This window comes from Glycine max, chromosome 5, assembly GCF_000004515.6.
Source record: "Glycine max cultivar Williams 82 chromosome 5, Glycine_max_v4.0, whole genome shotgun sequence".
Taxonomy (NCBI): Eukaryota; Viridiplantae; Streptophyta; class Magnoliopsida; order Fabales; family Fabaceae; genus Glycine; species Glycine max.
The window spans coordinates 5179989-5201357 of NC_038241.2; the positions used below are offsets into that span (position 1 = coordinate 5179989).

Here is a 21369-nt window from a genome sequence, read left to right on the forward strand (position 1 = left end):
GTCTTTGTTTCTATTCACACCTATTAAAATATTCTGTGTAATTTCTCGCTTGAAAAGTTTAATTTATCTATTCTTTTATCCCAAATAGATAACATGATTGCATTAGATAATAGATAATAAGAAAGAGTTACATTACGAGAGTGAACTCTCAACACTAAGGTTCAGCCAGGTGGATAGAAGAAGTATAGAAGAGGAAAAAAGAATAATTGATAGAAAGATAGTTTTTCCTATTGGAGATATTGAGACTTAGATGTATTCATTAGAAAGCTCTAGTCTCTGGGGTTTGGGGTTTGTATTTCTCCTTTGTTTCCTACTCCTTTTATAGGTTTAAGATAGCTTACTTTTCATGTTGACTTTGCGCTGAGCGTGGACTTTCGTGCTCAACACGCCTTTGGACTTTCTCGTGGGCTTTTTTCGTACTAAGCCTGAGTTTTTTGCCTTCTTCGTGCTGAGTTTTCCGCTTAGTAAGGGTGCGTACTAAGCGAACGGTCTAATTCTTTTAATTTTTCTTAAAGATTTTTTCTTTCAATTTTTGTATCAAAATTAAAAATATTTAAATCATACTTAAAATAAACTATACTATAAAACAGTATATTATTTATTATAAGTGAAGTATGAGAATTCTTTGATTATTCAATTTTAATTAACAATTTTATCATTGAATTTTAAATCATAAATAAAAATATTAAAAGACTTAAATATTCTTTTATTCCTCAACAAAGTAGATTTATATATAATTAAGCAACTTATAATTCATTAGCCACATAAGAAAAATGTCTAAGTGTGTATTTGGCATATAAAGTAAAATATTTTTTCGTTTAAATTACATGGACTAAAAAAATCAATTTTAAGTTTAGATTTTTTTTTTTTTTACTAAAACCATTTTTTGGTATAAACTACAGAACTCAAAAATATTAATTAAAATGGAATAATCTTGTGCTATTTGATATATGCAGTTGTTAATGAACTCAAAACATATTTTTTTTATTGAACTCAAAACATATTTAAAACTAAATTAATTAATCATCAATCATAAATTTTACCAAAGAAAAGAATATATAGTTATATCATACCACGCTTAACACTATTTTTTACAGCAGGACCACTCAGTCAAATGGCGTGTTATGTATCCAAGATTTTAATTAAATTTATGTGAGACGGTGGTTGGCACATGATTGTAAATGTTTATTTGTAAGGGTAAAATAGAGTAAGAGGGTAATCATTCCGAATTCCACACTTCGAAACTTTGTTTGTTCTCGTTTCTTAATCTTATTATTATTGATATAATTGTAAGTATTATTTTGAGGGGGACATATAAACCAATAATCATCATGTATCGATTAAATATAGAGTATAGTCCGTGTTGCCTTTCACATTATTGTTGTTGATCTCAGTTTTCACTGACACTGCTGTCACTCTACTGTCACTCCCCATGTCACAACATTCCAAAAAAGTATGATTTTATTAACAATTTTTTCTTAGAACAATGTCTAAAATTGATAATAAATATTTTTATTGAAATTTTTTCGATATTGTTAATGTATTATCGTTATATTTTTAATTAATTAAATATTTTTATATATTAATTTATTTAATTATTGTGTAATAAAATATAAAAAGTAAAAAACACATTTATTGAGTGTTTAAAGATATTAAGAAATTAATACATATAATTGTCATTAAAAAAATATGATAAAAATACACTGAAAATAAAAATGAAATGTTTTAATATTTTATTTATATTGTTTTAATTTGTTAAACTATGTTTCTTCCATTTCTTTTTACTATCCACTTACGGGGACAATGTACCGATATATTAACGAATGTGTAATTAATATCTTCATTTATGTCAAAATTGTTTTTCACTTTTTCATATGATTTTGACTATTCCTCTTGTATCTATGATAAATGTGTGAAGTATTTTCATCCCATCGTATATGTCTTTTTTGAATATTTTAATTTGTCTCAAAATGTTTGTGATTTTAGAAAATGAAGAAAGGTTTTTGTTTTCACCCTCATTTATTAGTATCATACCTAAGTACTTAAATAAATTCATAATTATATTCTAAATTATTTTTTAATAACATATTATAATTTTTTTTTGTAACATATTCATAATTATATTCTAATTAACTCTTTTAATAAGGAATTTTAAAAAAATATTTTTATCACTATATTTTATATCATTATAACTTAAAAGATAGAAAAAATTATATAAGATAAAGAAAATAGCTATTGTTATTCTCTCAATTTTTTAATAAACTCATCGAAATAAATCTATTTCAAATGTTACCGAATAGAAGAAACTAAAGAAAAATGATAGAAGGGTCTTATCAACCAATATCTTAAGTATGCTGGTCAATTTATTTTTTTTAAAAAAATATGTGTCTTAAATTTGAAATCTTAAATGATAAAAAACAAAACGAAAAAATGATTATTTTTTTTAAAAAAATCTTAAATTGATTTATCAATAAAGAGACATATTTTCTAATGTGTCTTGAGACCTTGGTCCATAAACAAATGTATTAGTCATCATTCAAAGATTTGAAAGGCTAAGAAAATACAATATACTATTAGAAGAAAGATTTGTTAATAAATTTTAATTAAAAATTCATTATAATAACTTAATCAACAAACTTAAATTGTTAATGGCAAATGCTAACAAATTTATTTAGGTATCGGTTAAAAAATTAGGAAAAAAAAGTAAAGTTTCTATTGAGATACAAATAAAATTGTGTGATACATTATCTTTTTTTTGCTTTCCTATAATATGATTTTCATACTTATTTCTTTAAATTTTTTAATCGATCTCTCAGGGACATTGGTTAGCAAATATTTTCTAGTTTCTAATTATAAAAATAATTCATATCTTTTAAGAAAAATAATTAATTTAGTTAATCATATTAAATCTATCAATTAATTATACTATCATTCTAAAATTATCATTTTTATCTCTCTATTCACTTAATTTTTTCTTATTAATATTTTATAAACATAACTAAATAAGGATATACAAAAAATAATTAATATATTTAAAAATTTAAAAAATATTATAAAAAATAAATAATTTATTTTTTAAAAATATTATAATTACGGACGGAGAAATTACTATTATTTGTTTTTCAAAAAGTAAATGGACATTATATTTGTAATTATTAGCCATCATGCATTCAGCAAACCAACAATACATGATGCTATGCTTGTGTTTCCGTGCCAGAACAGTTTTTGACCTGAGTAGTAAGTAGTCAATAATATTATACTCACAAAACTTTATACATGAATTTTATGTATATTATTTATAGTTTGATTTTCAAAATAATTAAGTTTAAATTTTTGAAAAGATAAAAAATAATTATTTCTTCAAAATAAAAGATAAACACTTTATGCTATAATTCTCATTACCTAATTGATTGTTTGATTAATTAAAAGGCTTAATTACAAAAAGTTTGATATAAAATAAACAGTTAAATTAATGATTTTAAAATCGAATCAATCGTTAAACCAATAAATACACTAATTCAAAATTTTCAAAGGTTCAACGTGACGAAACCAGAATAATAATAATAATAATAATAATAATAATAATAATATATAATTCATTAAATAAATATAATACTATAATTTTATAACACTAAAATCTAAAATAAAAACATCATTTCATAGTTTTTTAAGATTTAAACTAAACATAACAATAAAATATATCATAATATTTAGGTTTATAGTTTAATAAATACAACAATCTCATTAAGAATTAACATATAGAATAAAAAATAAAATGAGAAACTAATATAATACTATAAAATTATAGGAAATTAAGTTATAAAAATATAAATAACTAAACTATACGTTTTATAAAAATAATTAAGAATAATTAATAAAATAATTTATACTGTTTTTAGAGCATAATTTACACCTATTTGTAAATCTTATTAAATGTCTTTTTGTTTATTTTAAAAATATTCTAGATTAAATTTAAAAATGAAAAAAAAATTAATACCGGATTGATACCTTTCTTTATTATCGGCTCAATGTAAGTTTTGATTGGTTTCAGGCCAATTTGATCAATTCTTGACCGGTTCTAAAAACAATTGATTTATTAGAGTAAACAAACCGGTCATAGACAGGTTTCTGATTTGACCAATTGAATCCATCGGTTGAGTTTGATTTTCAAAATAATAAGTCAAATAAAATATGTGAGAGGAAATAAGTTGTCAAATAAAAGATATATATAATAAAATATAATCTAATTTATGTTTTATTATATATATATATATATATATATATATATATATATATATATATATATATATATATATATTAAATTTCATAATCAAACCATTCTTTATATAAAAAACTGGTTTAATTTGGCTAAATTGGTTTCAAACTTCGTTGCGGAAGACTAGTTTAAAATTAGTTCTAAAATTATATTTCATGAAATAATTAAGTTTAAAACTGATTAACTGTTTGTTAAAAGTATGTTCATTCATCCCCTAAAAAAAGTATGTTCATTTATTTCGAAATTGATTTATATTATTTTGATTTTTAAAATATGATTTTTTTTCCAAACCTCTAATACTAGTAGTCATGGAAATTCAGTTTGGTGGGTATTTCTTTAATTCAAATCTTTATAGGCATGCATTGGGGTGTTTGTTTAATTTAATTATGACTATAATACAAGTTTGTTTAATTACTAGAGGGTGTAAGGTAGGATCCCCAATTGGAGGCATTCATCACAAAATTCTAGATAAAACTCTCTCCTCTCTCCGTTAGTGGAATAAACAGCAATAATGTGTACAATGTATATTCAGGTGGAAGTGCAACGAAAAGTAATTCCATTTTTAGTTGGTGTCATTATATTGAATTAATGGAATCTATGTTACGTGTGCTCGGTGATTAATGATGATCAATCTGTTGCGAAATTCATCATGCATAAAGTGGCTTTAAACCTTTGTTTTCTCCTTTTCTCTAAGGATTTCAGTAATTTTTAAATTTTTTTAACTAATAAACATTTTGTACATTGTGCATAAAAATACTTATAAAAAAATAAAAATTAATAAAAAGTATGTTAAAAGTTTTTTCATATGTATAAAAAATTAAATTATAATAGAAATATGAATGTTTATAACTTTTAATTTAAGAAATCTCATACAATAATTTAATTGACAGAATATTATTTTAATCATAATTATTACTTGAAGAAATCTAAATATTGATTAAAAGAATTAAACAAAGTTAAAAAAAATTAAATTAATATTTAATTGAAGAAATTGTATAAATTTAATTTTTGATATGAAAATTAATTTTTTTATCATAAAGTAAGAAAAAATAAATTGTGACGACAAAAGGAAGTAAATATATGGATTAACTTTATTTCTTCCTTCTCTCTTTTAAACAAGTAGTCTTTAAACGTCTAGTGTTTCTTTCTCCACCATCCTCCACGAAGTTTTACACAACATCTAAATTTATTATCTATTATCTATTATTTAATCCTTTTAGTAAGAAAAAAAAGTCAAAAATTAAAAGTAAAAGTGAATAAAAAATTTTAGAAACTAAAAACAGAAATTATAAAAAATTTAAAGACTAAAAATATAATAAATCCAAAAAAATATTGATTGATGTTTTCTTTTATAGGTCTTGCTAATTATAAAACTCATGACTTCATACATACTATTTAAATCCTTAACCCTAAACTTGTAAAAATGATGGTAGAGTGTAACAATCTTCCGTTGCATAAATACACATGGACAAAGCAAAAATCAAAGACAAAGGAGAAACCATAACTACGAATCAAAAAACAAAAACCCTAACAATGAATAAAAAGAAAAAAAACCTAACTACACTTCAGAGACAAAGAATGGTGAAAAAGATCCTACAATGCCCATAAGGTATCCAAGGACCGAGAATAATGAAAAATTTATGGATCTTACATCTTATTTAATGATTATATTTTATGATTTTATAATTTTTAATAAATTTAAACAAATCATAGAATGCATGTTAGGGGGAGAATGTTAGAGAATTGCTCACAATGCACTTTTTATTTTCTTTTAAAAATTCAAAAAACTCATGTTCAAATAAGTGTTTTATGAGGATAACTACCACATAACACTTGTTTAAATAAGCATTATATGAAAGTTTCGTATCATTTAGATATTGCCTCTTAGCATTATCTGAATGCTACCATCTAACTGTTGTTTTTTGTCATAGTGTTGTTTTTCTCAAGCTTTATTAATGACAAAATGGCTATTTCTCCACCCATTTTTCAAACAACAGAAATCATGTTTGTCTTGTACCAATAAATTTTGTCGCAATATTAGAGCTACATCTATCAACTCTAAATTTAAAATGAACTTCTCAAAGTCCCTCATTTTTAATTATTTTGCGCGTAGCCTCTCCTCTTTCCTCCATTTTCTTCACTGCATTAAAACACAGGTGTACGTAGTACTCTAGCTATAATCAATTTAAATTAGGAAATTTTGGTGGCATGGTGTTCGAGCAGGCTGAAGTTTGTTATAAAATTATATTACCGACTTTACAAACGTGGAATCTTAGTCAGAGGATATAAAATAACAATGCCTAGGCTCTCTCCGTGAATACATTTTGTGTAAGGTAAAACGGTAAGTTTCACAATCCCATGTAAAATAGTGAGAAATTAAATAAGAAAAAGGATAATGACGTACTCTCTCACGGTCCTTTGGAGTTTATACTCAACTTAATTACGCGTATACAAAGGGATTAAAATGTAAAGTAAATAAGACATTTCTCTAAATTTCTAAATTGTACTAACACAATAATCTATTAAAAAATAAAATGAACATAAAAAGTTAAAGATCAGAAAAAATCATGATGAGGAAAAGTTTATTGATAACTAAGAGTGTATAGGATAAGCCACGGAATGTTGGAGTAAGATGGCAGGGGCAGAGATAGTCATGTAGCAAAGGGTTTGAGAGCTTTTTCCAATTTTTATAGAACGCTTTTTGAGGAGTTGCCCATCCTCAGTTGAACGTGGGGAACCGAAACAATAATGTGTCTATATCAGCAATCATTATCTATATGACCCCCCACTCTTTATCTCTGGTGGCTTCCACTTGTTAATCCCATTACTTTCGGGCTAATATAGTTTGATTTGCGGGGGAAGAAATAAATTTTGATACAAGATATTGATTTATATTTGTATATCTTGAAATGTCCAAAACAATTAAAGTTCGAACTTGTGATATATCCAAATGAATAATGCTTATGAAATTTTAAAACAAACTTTTCCATAGGCTTTTAGGAGAACTAGTACTTTTAGAAAAAGGATGATTTGATGGTATAATTGATTAATTTTGATGTGTTTTGTGCTTTCTTGAACCTAGGTTGTTTACCCTCAACATTACGAAAAATATTATGAAACTATATTATCAAAACAAGCTAGGGTGAAAAGACTACATAGTACTAGAAAATAATTAATGGAGTATATAAATGGGGGTTGAAGGAAGGTTATAGTGTGTAGCCATGGTGGCATGCTGGGGACAGGATGACACTTGGATCACGTCTAAGACTTTTGCTTCACTTCTTTGCTAGTTTCAACTTACAGACAAACCATTGTGCACTGTAAACTCTCTTACTTTAGCTTTTATGATACCTTTTTCTTTCTTTTGTTTGGCCTCCCCTTCTTTTCGCTGGCACTTTAGCCGGAGTACTATGGCTTAACGTACCGGCATGCACAACTACCAAACACCTTGCAACACGTGTCATTCTTTTTATTGTTCAATGTTTCTAAACATTGCTATTGCCACAGCCCTAAAATGTTATAATGTTCTTAGTAACTTAACAAGTAATTCAACAGCATACATACAGTGCACGTGTTTTTACTTTTAGTTGAACCCTTTATTTGTCTTACAACAACAATATTTATACATTTGAATTATATTTTTTAAATCTTTTTTACCTTTCTTTATTTCTCTCTTTTTGTTATACCCATATTTTATTTGAAGGATTTTGTTACACCATATTATTCATCACATTTGACTAATATTTCTCTTTTTATTGCATTACATTGTTTATCACATTTTTTTTTACTTCATTCTTTTCTCTCTCAAAAAGTAGATATGTATAAAGTAGATTGAAAATTTGAGAAAAAACTACTAAGTAACTATTGTTGGAAATTCAATGTCCACTAATGACCAAAATAATATGTATATATAGAGGGGAACTTTGATTTTACAAATTTGGATTTAGATATGAGATGTCATATATACACCAAAAAACATTCTATCTAAATTATATGTAACTTATCTTAGCGATTGCTGTTAAATCTATTAAATAATCATTTATTATCGAATCACTTACAAAATATTCAGGTCTTCAGATTTTATGTTTGAGATGTATAATATCCTTAACATAAGAAGATGTATTGAAGATCTCATATTAGCTAACGATTTGATAATATAAATAAAATATAACTCTAACTAATTTTACAAGTTGATTTTGTACATTTGAGTTAAGTTAAAATCTAGATTATAAGATATATCATTTATCAAGTATGTATTTAGTTTACTAATTTAAAATATAATTAATTTTTATATATTTTATTACTATATTATTTAAAATAATTAAAAAGTGTCTCAAATGCCCCAAACCATATAACGGATTGGGAGCCACTAGGAATGTTCTTGAACCCAATGAAATTAATACATTGCTAAAGCCGAGTTCGGCTTGGTAACCTGAGCTGAGGCTTGAGAGGCTCCATTGAATTGATAAATAAGAATGTGAATTTTTAATGTTATCTTTATACCAGAAGGTGTATTTGGAGAGGTGTCCCTATCGTATTGCGTACGGTCGGTTGGTGGGCCCAGCTCGAGGAAGCTTTAGCAACAGATTTTATTTATTTAATAATATAATGTAGAAAAGAAAAAGAAATATATACACTGTGTCAGATTTTAAAAATACAAAAATATTGCGGACCAACCAACCAGGGCTCGCGTGCTGTTGCTGCAACTGAAAAAGAATTATTATTATTTTCCAAAACCTTAAAATGATGTAGCACTTGTGCGTGTATAATTTATTTGCACTTTTTGAAGAGCAACTGCAACACTGCTTCGTTCAACACCTCATTTTCACACAGCAGGAGCAGGGGCTCGCAAGATATGGACCAACTAACTTTACGCAACACTTAGATTTGTTAAAACCCTAGCTAGATGTTTTTTTTATAAAGAGAAGTATTAAGAAAATCAATGAATGTATGTATTTGGAAACACATAAACATCTGCTTATATAAGCAACGACAATTTTAGGATATCAAATGTTGAAAATGGTCAGACCACATCAAACAACCCTATTGTGAGTATTTGCTAATACTAGAATTATTTTTTCTTTGAAAAGGCAAAACAATTAATTATATGAAGTACAAAAAAGCTGATCCAGTATTTTCATTAACAATTTGCTAATAATCCTAGAATGTGTTTTCGTTACCTAGTTATAATTTATGAAAGAATTTAGTTTAATTGATTAAATAAGATGCATAAATATTATAAATTCTCTAATTTTTTATTTTTATGGATAAAAAAATTATTTATAATTTAAGTTGAAAAACCCATTGGAAAAAGAAGAGTGATTTCTTTTAACAATGGATTTTGAAGAGATATAAAATAGATTTGATGACTGAATGAGAAAGAAAGAAGAAAAAGATCACGGGTTCAATCCTTTTATTAACATAACCAATATTTTATCTACTAAAATTTTCTGATAAAAAAAATAATGTATTTCGGTTAAATTAACTTTGATTAGACTCAATGAGTGTACTGGAAGTTTTGCTCACCTTTTGAATTCAACTGATCAACCTTCTCTTTTACTATTCTTGATCAATTTGTTTTTGCTAATAAATAAACGATTATATTATACAATTAGTAAATTCTTTTAGGAGAGAGCATAATGAAAAATGTTGAAGAAGGGATCAAGAAACCATATGTTATTTCCTGTATTGTTTTTTTTTACGTTCTGTATTGTGATTATTATTATTACTACATGCACTAAAACCTTTTATCTGTGTACACCACACGGCGTGGACTCAACTAGCAAACGGATTTGGAACATCCTTGACAGCAAAGATTAAAAGCCAACGGGGGTGGCTAGAAATGGTTAAAGATCCAGTAAGAGTTTCCACTTTTTTTCATGAGTGTGGTTTGGAATTTTCCTAATGCATTTTTTTGGACGACCTTTCTTAGATATTTCTTACATTTCTTACATCCTGTTTGGTAAAGAGGAGAGAAATAAAATGAATAAAAGTAAGATGAATGAGTAAAAATAAGTGAAAAATTATGTAGAAATGATTCAAATGAATGAGAGGTGTATAGTTGAGGAGAAATAGAAAAGATATAAGGTGAAAGATAAAAAGATGAATGAAAATAAGGAAAAGATAATACTGGTGAATCCCATAATTTTAAAAAAATGTTTTCACCCTAATCTTTTCTTCCTAACAAACTAAAGTATCTTTCTATCTCTTTCCCTCATCTCAATTTCTTTAATTTCTACCAAACATAGCCTTAGTGTCTTAGAAGCAGTTGAGTAATTAGAATTCCATTGAACTATTTGCGATTCAAACCTATGCAATGTATAATCTATTATATGGTATATTGTCTTCGGTTGGCAACCCCTTATTGACGCTCTATCCGGTAGTATTAGAGATGTCCTTCTCGTTTTATTACTATTTTCCCCCCCTTAAGAAATGGATTAAAAATAATGGGGACAAGGGGATTGTGTAACTTTTGGCGGGAGGGAGGATGTCATAAGTTACAACCATTAAGGGTCACCACTTAACCAAAGCAAAATAGAAACCTTAATGGATTGCCTATCACTATCATAATTTCTATTCATTGATATATTTCAATATCTATGTAGTATTTTAAATAACCCATTCCATTCGTCCTCATGGTTTGATCTTTGTTGTTGCGTTCTCTCTTCTCCTCCGGCCCCGTTCACCTCAAACGCTAACACCACATCATTCTTTTTATGTCTCCATCAGTTGCTGGTGGGTGGACTTAGAGGCTGACATCTCTTTCTCTTTCTCTCTCTCATTCTCAAGCCGTTTTAGCGCCACCCTTTTATCACTCAGCTTACTGCAATCTAGCTCCAAACCCAAATAAAGAGAGAGAGAGAGAGAAACTCTGGAGAGAGGGGTTCATGAATGCTTTATTAGGGTTCTCATATTTGCTTCGTTTCATCCTCTTCTACTCCTGAAATCACTCCTTTTCCTTCTCTTTTCTCTCTTCTCTTTCTTAATAGTCCTCGGGATCCGATCTCTCTCTTCTCTTGTGGGTTTTTTCTTTTTTGATTTGGAACTCTCTCTTCTTGTGGATAGCTAGCAATTACTACTACATAAGACGCAGTTGGTGAAAGCAAAGCTGTTTGAGGACAAAGAAGGAGGAGATTGAGTTCAATTCCCGAGGAAAACATTTACTACTAACTTTTTCTACTTTGCTTTTCTTGTCTTCTGTTTTTGTCCTCTTGTGTCTCCCTGCCTTTGTTTCAGTGCTGTTTCTTTTTGTCTAGTTCTGTTGGAACTTGGATTTCATTTGTGACCAAGTTACGACAAAAAGGCTGTTGATGATAGAGAGCTTAAACAACTTTCTCATCTACCCTATATACCTCAAGATTTAGTGCTGCGTACTAAGTTTTTGGTTTCATCAGATCCACACCGGAATTCTATTCAGACTCTATACATAGTTACATCGATCCTCGCGGGGAGAGCCAAATAACGAGGTTGTTCTTCTGCCCTTAGTTTTTTAACATTCTCTTTAATTATATATATCTTGTGTTTTATGTATTTCTCCACATCGATCTGTTACATCATATGGGGTTTGGCTTTTCATGTTCTTTACTATATTTTTTATCATGTGAATGTTTGTAAATAATTAGCAGTGTTGAAAATGGTGGATCTTTTGATATATTCTATGTTTTAACTTCTAACAAACAAGTACCACAAAAAGACAAATAGAGGAGAAGCCCAAGTCAAATGGTAAAAATCATAATAAAATCTTTGACTAGACTGTGATCTGTGTTCGGTTGGTGTTTGTATCTCATCGACACCAACCTCCAAATCATGCTTTAACCCCCCTCACGCCGGTCTTCCTTTTGGTTTTAATTTACACCTAACTATAGAATTCTCGTTGAATATATATCCAAGTGCAAACCGGACAGACCACTGTTGCTGGTAATTGATGATGTTTTTGTGTTTTTTTCTTTCTCAAATTGCTTGAACAAGGAGCTTCTTCTAAGTCGTGCTATTAGGCCATAATGTAAATATGACTTCCTTTGAGTGCTCTATCAGCCTCTTTGAGGCTGGAAAAGCTGAATGTTTGGTGCTATAGCGTACAACATCATTCACTACTTCATACCACCCCATAATTGCATTGTAAAAAGTGTGCCCTCTCTGCCGTGTGTCACAACCTAATTTAGATTTTCTTCTTTAAGGAAAATGAGTCAACGGTTTCACAAGGTAAAGTTCTTCTGGAATATCTCCCATGGCTTTTTCATGAAGCTATTACTCAGACCATCGATAGTTTTTTTTTCTTTATATATATATATATATATATATATAAAATTTCTTTTATTCAATTATATAACTTGAAATTGATATGTGTGGGGGTGGGTGCTAAAAAATATCTTCATTAGTGCTTAGTGTTGTTTCTTTTTCATTTCATTTCATTCTTCTTTTATTTCTTCTGCTTTCTGTGATTATTCCTTGGATCTAATTAATCAAACCTAGCTGGAGGCATTGCATTCGATGTTGAAAATGTTAACTGTGGGGAAAGACGAGAAATTTCATTTATATTTTGAAAATTTTGATGGCACAATACTATGCAATGAAGTTGTTTAATTTTGGGGCAGATTTGTTGGACGAAGACTGGGAATGTTTAGCAGTGCTTTCTCTTTGTCCAAGTATAAATGAAGAATGATAATCCACAGCTGATTCAGTCCCTAATGCTGGATAATTATAATGGATTAATTGTAAAATTAAGTTCCGAACTTGAATATATGCACAAATAATTGGGGGACGAGATGTGGCCTTTGTCATCGATAATTTTGTTGATTCAATATACACATTTTAATCTATCGCTTTTTTGATAGTACGTATAAGACTATATTGTTGTCAATTAAATAGTTAAATGCATATTGCACAACGATTTAGTGGAAGAATTTTATTAACATCTATGTATTCCGGTACAAGTTTCCAATTAATTCTTTTTGACTTAGTATTACCCATTTTCTTTTCCCCTTTTTTTCAAAGTTACAAGGGACGTGTTTTATAATTACCTAGGTTTTCTTTCTTCCTTGTTAATATACTGACTTATCGGCAGCTCAATCTTCGACATGTTGCCGTTAGCTGAATTATGCCCGAGTCTGACTAGTCTTTTTATTAATTATGGGTACAGCATAATGGATTCCTTATCAATCTTATTGCTTTATATAAAACGTTCATTAGATAGACATTGAAACAAAGCAACGGTTTTACGTAGTGTCTAAGACATGAATCACTCTTCAATTGCTTTGCTTTTCGACTTTTCGTTTGTCTTCTTTAACTCTTCTCTTTTTTATTTAGACTTATGAAACTACCTTGAATCTTCATTCAGCTCTATCGGTACACAATGTAATCCTTTTTTCTGATTACAAAGCATGTCTGATATTTTGTCAGGAGGATATAAGTAACGAATGTGGATCTTTTTATGTTGTTCTTATTCTTGGTCATGTACTCTCCATCAAACGATTGATGTTATCATATATTGCTACCTGACATAGCATTGTTGCTCAGAAGATTATTCTAAATTTTGAAGCACATGCATGCATAACTTTTGACATATTAATTTTCATTTCTGGACTGATCAACTGTGAACGTTCGATTATAAGTGGCAGCAATATTATTCATTATATATGAGAAAAATATGTTAAACTTCATGTTTACAAGAAAGGTGTTAATTTTTGTTCCTTTTTTTTTTCTTTTCAGATACACAGGTTTTAATTCTTTGAGAGCGGAAATGGATACATTTTCACATGTACCACCAGGCTTTCGGTTTCATCCAACCGATGAAGAGCTCGTTGGTTACTACCTTAGGAAAAAGGTAGCGTCTAAAAGGATTGATCTAGATGTGATCAAAGATGTCGATCTCTATAAAATTGAACCATGGGATCTCCAAGGTAATTCATCATAAAAAGCTTTAATTAATTAAAGAGTAATGATACACAAATCATTTTTTTATTTTAAATATTTCATCAATATTTTTCATTTTTCTTTTTTCATCACATCATAAATTTTATGATATTTATAATTTTTTTCATTTTTTCTCTATACTTTAGATAGCACATTAGATGTCTATCAAATATTTTTTTTTCTTAATGGAAGCATTACATATAGTTAATAACATGAATCATAGTATATAATTTATATACTGACATAATTTGTTGCTCATGTAAACAGAACTATGCAAAATAGGAACCGATGAACAAAGTGACTGGTACTTCTTCAGTCATAAAGATAAGAAATATCCAACTGGAACTCGCACCAATAGAGCTACAAAAGCAGGATTCTGGAAAGCCACGGGAAGAGACAAGGCAATATACTCTAAGCATTGCCTCATTGGCATGAGAAAGACTCTCGTGTTTTACAAAGGACGAGCCCCAAATGGACAGAAGTCTGATTGGATCATGCATGAGTACAGACTAGAAACTAATGAAAATGGAACTTCTCAGGTAATTACTAGTATAACACCTATTACCCTTCTTGTGGTTTAAATAACACTTCAATCTCAAGAGTATTTATCAGTTTGGTTTCTATAACCCACATAGTTTTCTTTATTTGGATATATAAATTCCTTTTTTTTTTTTCATTTTTTAAGTTTGGTTTCTATTGATAAATTATATTTATAATTTTTACTCAATTAGGATATTGGTCGTTATGATTTTTATCCATTAAGAAATCAGCTTTTAAGGGACTAAAGCATAACTAAATAAATAAATAAATAAAAATATAAAGTCCCATATTTCAATAATAAATTATTTAGAATCAAAATTAAAATATATAAATATTACATAAATCAAAATCTTATTTAAATTTTGTTTTGTCATTTTCTACTGCTTTCACTGCATGCTGTCAAGTCCCATATGGTTTCATCTATTACTAGTCGAAATAGATATTATTTCATAATATTTTCAAGTATTCCTCAAATTGTCTAATAAGTCACACAAAATTCTTCTGCATGCGTGAGATCAAACAAGTACAACTATACATAATATTAGCTTAAATATATTTATAATCCTACGGATATAAGTAAATTTAGTGTTAGTCCACCATCTTTTGAATGATTTAAATTATCATAAATATTAAAAATTTAAAAATAATTTTTATCATTATTTAGTGAGTGATATAATACGCCCAAATGCATCTCATATCATTAGCAAGAAAAATCAGGGATTATTTTTAAATGTTTTAAAATTTAGGAAGATTAAAATCAACTAAAGAAATTGTAAAATATTTGTATAAAGACAAATTATTTTTATCCATTAAAATATTTGTATGATTTAATTTCTTATGTCTTCCCTCTTCTATACAATTCTAAAACCTTTTAGTATAGCATTGCACCAACCTAAAAGCACTTTTAATCACACAAATTTATAAATATTAACTTGTCGCTGCTACATATTGGATTTTTGTGAAAATATTGGGGGAAATTGCGTTAAATTGACTTCAACTAGCATATTATGTAGACTTTCTTTTTGTTACAAGAAAATAAAATATATTAATATAGAGTGCTAAGAGTATTCTAACCTAGCATACAAACATAGCCGAAGAATATCACCCCATGAATACATTATGCCATATACTTTCCACCGGATTAAGGCACACTAGTATGAGAATAAAGAGTGTACGTAGCTCCTGCCTTAGATGAAAACTAGGACTAAAATCTCAAATTCAGATGAATCATACAACTGTTCCTGGCTACTTGTTCCCCCTAATGTTTATCTAGTATTAGCATAATTCAAAATAGAATAGTACTCACTAAAAGCATAAATCCAAATAGAACGGATCATTGATTTGTTTTCTAGCTTATGTACGATTCATAAAAATGCTACCAAGTATGAATTCCAGTTGTCAGACTACTATTAAAATTAAGATGTTTTCTCTTACCACCCATGTATGCTTCAACATCTAATTGGTACGAAAATATTTCTTAGTCAATAGCAATGAGCTAAACATATTCAAAAGAATAATGTTGAAGACAGACAACAATTTCACACATAAGGACTCCAATTAATCTCTTGATTTACAACATTAATGTAGTGTTTCTACTTCTGTAGGAGTTGTTTTAGACAAAATAATATATTCTGCTTAAATTTACATGCATTTCAACAACTTAATTCAGAGAAAGTTATTCATATATATTAAGTTGTTATAAAATAATAGTATATTACCCCCAAAAAAGTCCCTCCAATTTAGTTAAACCAACATGTTCCTCATCTTATAACCTTGTAACGATTACCTAAGTATACCTTCTGTAGATATTTTTGTCAACATTCTTAATTTCTACACACTTTGTTGTTTTATTTCAGAAAATCAGGCCAGGGTTTCATTATTAACTTTTTAATTACTGTTCCAGGAAGAAGGCTGGGTTGTGTGTAGAGTGTTCAAGAAGAGGATGACAACAACGCAGAAAGTGGGAGAGTATGATCAATCACCCTGTTGGTACGATGAGCAAGTTTCCTTCATGCAAGATCTTGAATCCCCAAGGCGCAATATTTCTCAGACTTATGCATCATACCACCATCACCAACAACAGCACCACCACCATCCCTGCAAGCCTGAGCTCATGGAATTGCAATACAACAACATTCCCCACGATGCATTCCTCCAACTTCCGCAACTCGAAAGCCCCAAAGTTACTCAATCATCATGCTCAGTTGTCCCTTATGGCTATGAAAGCAACAACAACAACAATGGAAGCACCTTGCAATTCTCATCACTCACTCAGGAAGAACAGCTACAATATTGCAATAATCAACAAAGTCACCATTCTCTCTATGGTAGCAATGATCATGCAGTTGACCAGGTCACAGATTGGCGTGTGCTTGACAAGTTTGTTGCTTCTCAGCTCAGTCACAACAACCAAGATGTTTCCAAGGAAACCAGTTATTCCAATGCACCTATCTTCCATGTGGCTGAACAAATTTCTGTGGCTGCAAATGGATCCAAAAAGGAGCAAGTTTCTCAGGAGTATGCTTCAACGTCTACCTCCAGTTACCAGATTGACCTGTGGAAGTGAATTTTTATATATATATATATATATATAGTAACTATAAATAAGATACGATGCATAATACCAATTATAGGAAGTACGTACAAGTGAATGTTGGAAAAAAAAGACCATAGTGTTGTTGCTACGTGTTGTTGTACATAAGAAGCCTAAAATGTTTTATATATCATTAGTTGTTGAACCTCTTGAGGCTGGAGTATATGGACTGAAAATGTATCCATTAGTTGCAATTCTTCAGTTGCAAAAAATACGCCTATATATAGAAAACAAATTAGTGCTTCAAGGTCAACTCTATAGCAGGAAGTGATCCTTATGATGGAAAGAGTTCTATGAATTAATGTTACAAGTGATTTGTTCACTACAGCTTAATGCTGCATTTATTACAAAAGTTACATATGTTTTCAGTTTGCATTTGAAATAGCCAATTTCTTGGATCTACCAGAAGTTTAAGAATGGAGGGATGAGATATTTGAGAATCTAAACTAAACGTGCTTCTGATATATACGTCACTCCACTGTGCCAGTTTAGAATTGACTGACTGTTATATGGCCTTTGCTGCAAGCGTACAATTTCTGTATAGCATATAAGATGTGAAATTTTAAACACCAAGTTGAAGGGATTAACCAATGAAATTGACAGAAAATCATTAACTATATATGCGCATGTATTCTTTCATTAGTTTTGTTCGTTCAAGTGGACAGACTCTCGAATCAAAATTTAGATTGAGTTTAGGCTTTTACAACATTGGGAAATACCAAAGAGTAATTATGTATGAGCACCCAAAAATTACAAATATCTATTTCACATCCTTTATTTATTTTTTATCTTTCACTTTCTATCAAATCATCACTTATCATATTTGTATTTTTTTTCTTAATGTGTCATATAACATGGAAATGTCTAAACATGCATCTTTTATTGGTTATGACTTGAGATTTTAGCGATATAACCAAAAAAAAAAACTTTAGAATCTCTATTTTTTATTATGTGAAAGAAAATTAAATCATAAGATTAGATTAAAAAAATTAAACTCTTTTTTATATTTACTTTATCTTGTTTTTTGTCAAATACCAATTATTTTGTTTTTGTTTCGTTAAAAAAATTAACACATTCTTTCATACACTGTGTATACCTAGTTTTTTTTATAGAATATATATATATATATATATATATATATATATATATATATATATATATATGTTATAAACAAGCTACATCTTAGATATATTTTTAAATAATTAAAATTATAATTATAACTTATTCTTGTTTTTTTTCTTTTAAAATAAGTTTTAGCAAATCTTTTAAATAATATTTTTGAAGTTGGTAAACTTACCACAGCGTATTTGAGTTGATCGTAGGACTCCGGCCTAAGTTTACCTAAGTTAAAATAATATTTTTGAGTTGATCGTACGAGTCGTGCCTAAGTTTACCTCTTTTTTTTTTTTTCAAAGCAAATTGATTATATTAATACTAAGAAGGGTAGCACTTGTCACAAGGAGTTCCAAATGCCCCCAGAACCGAGAATTACAAAAGGAAAAAAGTTCCAGCAGCAGTTCCGTTACATATATTAATGTAATCCTAAACTTTTGATCATACCTCGCTAAGAAATGTAAGATCGCTTGTAAATGGAGTCATTCTATTAGAAGTCAAGTTTATTTATTAATTTTTTGAGGATACGATAAATCGGTACCTTAACGCTAAAAACAAATTGTGTGGAAAGATAAAATATTCCATGACGTACAATTTCGATTAAATACTTTACAAGATGAATTCTTCATATTGGAGTTATTAATTAGTTTAAAGGAATAGATAGAATCCGTGTGAAAGTCTTCTACGTGTACCACAAACTACAGCGACATTTAAGTTGAAGGATAATTCTACCCTAACCTAATTTTTTGACGACACATTTCTTATAATTCAAGAGAGTGATAAGAAAAAAAAAAGTATATAAGATGAGTAATTGAGTACATGCAGTACTGTCTGCATATTGATGCATGTAATTCAAGAAGGGTTGGAGCTGCTCAAAATGGGGTAGTTTTACTTTTAAAATTATTAAAGTAGTATTTTAAAAAAAAATACCAGTACTAATCGGATTTAAAGTCAACTTTTAATTTTCTAAAATACATTTAGAGTGATTTGACAGCATGAAAAAAAAAATTGCGGCAATTTGTAACTGCAATAAAATAGAAATATTAAGCAAAGTTGACTAATAGAAATTCAACTTACCCCATATAAGTATTTTCTTAAAAAAAAAAAATACTACTTCAGTAATTTTATAAGAAGTTATACTAACTTTGAGATGTTGTAGCCGAAAACAATACAGCAGTAATAGCTGGCTAAAAGAAAAATGTTAATTTTATGCTCACTTCCGTGCTATAGATACGCACATATAGAAAGAGATCAAAAAGAAAAAGAAAATCATAAGTAATAACATGTGATAAAAAATAGAAGGAAAAAAAAGTGTCGATGAAATGTTTATCGGTATATACATACAAATCAAAACTATAGCTAATGCATGAGAGCGTTAATTAAGAACACTGCTGAAAGTTATACGGCATTGATAAAAATTAACGAGTTTAACTTTATAATTGATTTCAAACTAAAACGAAGATACGATCATATCAAAGTCTCGGAAAGATACCAATTACAGAAACTCTTGAATCCAAAAATGCCGTTTATATCAAACTACTATTACCTTAACTAAGAGACTTATTTTGCTCCATTCTCAGGGCATACCTGTGTATATATGAAGATGGCTCCTCAGCTACCCCAGCCAAAACATTCTTCCGTCTATCACATGCATTCTCAAAATGTTTCAACATAACCGGGTCCCAAGTAGAGGGATTCATTCAAAAGGTTCCACCAAGAGTGACGTGAGTTTCCAAAAGTTGTTGGTTTTATATACCAATAACAAAGCAAATCTCAAACGACCAATCATATATGTGAATGCTATTCAAGGACAACGAATAGTTACTTGTGTGGCTGTTATTGAAAATCGACGACAGATGTAAATTCTTTTGTCGGGGTCAATTAAAGAAGCAAGTTATATTCCTTCCAAGTAATATATGGCACGACACAATGATTAGGCGTGCTTCCATAAACCTAATCATGATGCATGTTTCAACTCATAGTCATCAGACTCATCACTTGCACAGAAAGAGAGGAGTGTGAAAGAGGTAGCCTAGCATGCTTATTGCCAGAAGGATTCTCAATTTCTCATATCATATGGATGATCGAGGAGGGAGCACCGTACCCGAACTTTATCAAGTGTTTATTTATTTCTTTCTTACCTCGTTTGACTTAATGACTTGCAGCTGTAGTCTACCTCATTAGGGTTTATCTTCATAATATTGCTTCACATGTTTTCTTGGGCGTAATAGAGTAGAGAGAGATTATAGACTAGTGTTCACCCTGAAATTAAAGCCAAAACAAGCAAGCCATGCGCATTGATGCCGTGTGTGACTTAATAAGTGGGGTTTATTAAAGTTTAGTTATACATTGACCATGTTATTCAGCTCCATATCAAGGTAACAACAACATCATTCCAATGTCCTTGTTCAGTTCCCCAAATTTCCCAATCTCCCTCGGCTCCCAAGTCACACAACACTAATCCTTCTTGCTAAGTAATCTAAATGCTTTTTAATAAAAATGAAATAAATTAAAAATAAAAGAGAAAGAAGAAGACATGTGATTGGAGTTGAAGTGTTAAGATTAAATCTCACTTTAAGTTAAACAATATATGAGTGAGAAAAACTCATAAACTTAATATCTTAAGATTTTTTGTTATAAGCGATGTCAAGTTCATTTATCTTTTCAACAATTATATCAGCACCAAATTCAACTAGTGCAAAGATTAAGTCTTACCTTGGATATGGTAACAATATACTATTTGCTAATAACATGCTTTCTAATAAAGTGTGTTAGGGAAATATGTTGACTTGGAAATTACTTTTAAAATTTTGATAATTTACAAATATACATAAAAATAAATTATAAAGTTGTAAATATTTTAAGTATTAAATATCCTAATTAATGGTTACTTTAAAATAAATTAATGGTTATTATTCTGTATTTTATCTTGCAA

At 28.9% G+C, this 21369-nt stretch overlaps 1 protein-coding gene and 1 long non-coding RNA gene across 2 annotated transcripts; one reads left to right on the forward strand and one right to left on the reverse strand.

Moving 5' to 3' along the window:
• The first annotated feature begins 10877 nt into the window (after window positions 1–10877).
• On the forward strand, window positions 10878–17695 carry LOC100783529 (NAC domain-containing protein 7). The gene is made up of 4 exons (XM_006579560.3): window positions 10878–11742; window positions 13985–14175; window positions 14456–14727; window positions 16632–17695. The coding sequence occupies exons 2-4, from the start codon at window positions 14016–14018 to the stop codon at window positions 17292–17294; spliced, it is 1095 nt and encodes a 364-aa protein (XP_006579623.1). The 5' UTR covers window positions 10878–11742; window positions 13985–14015; the 3' UTR covers window positions 17295–17695.
• Window positions 16793–20599, reverse strand: LOC121174952 (uncharacterized). The gene is made up of 2 exons (XR_005891745.1): window positions 20022–20599; window positions 16793–17282 (listed from the first exon to the last, which is right to left on the reverse strand). It is a non-coding gene; the product is annotated as an uncharacterized lncRNA (long non-coding RNA).
• Window positions 20600–21369: the final 770 nt, after the last annotated feature.

Excerpts from the sequence above, each read along its gene's own strand:
- LOC100783529 (XM_006579560.3), top strand. The coding sequence starts at position 14,016 with ATGGATACATTTTCACATGTACCACCAGGCTTTCGGTTTCATCCAACC. Across the intron at positions 14,176-14,455 it reads TGAACCATGGGATCTCCAAG|AACTATGCAAAATAGGAACC; the intron begins GTAATTCATCAT and ends TCATGTAAACAG. Across the intron at positions 14,728-16,631 it reads ATGAAAATGGAACTTCTCAG|GAAGAAGGCTGGGTTGTGTG; the intron begins GTAATTACTAGT and ends TTACTGTTCCAG.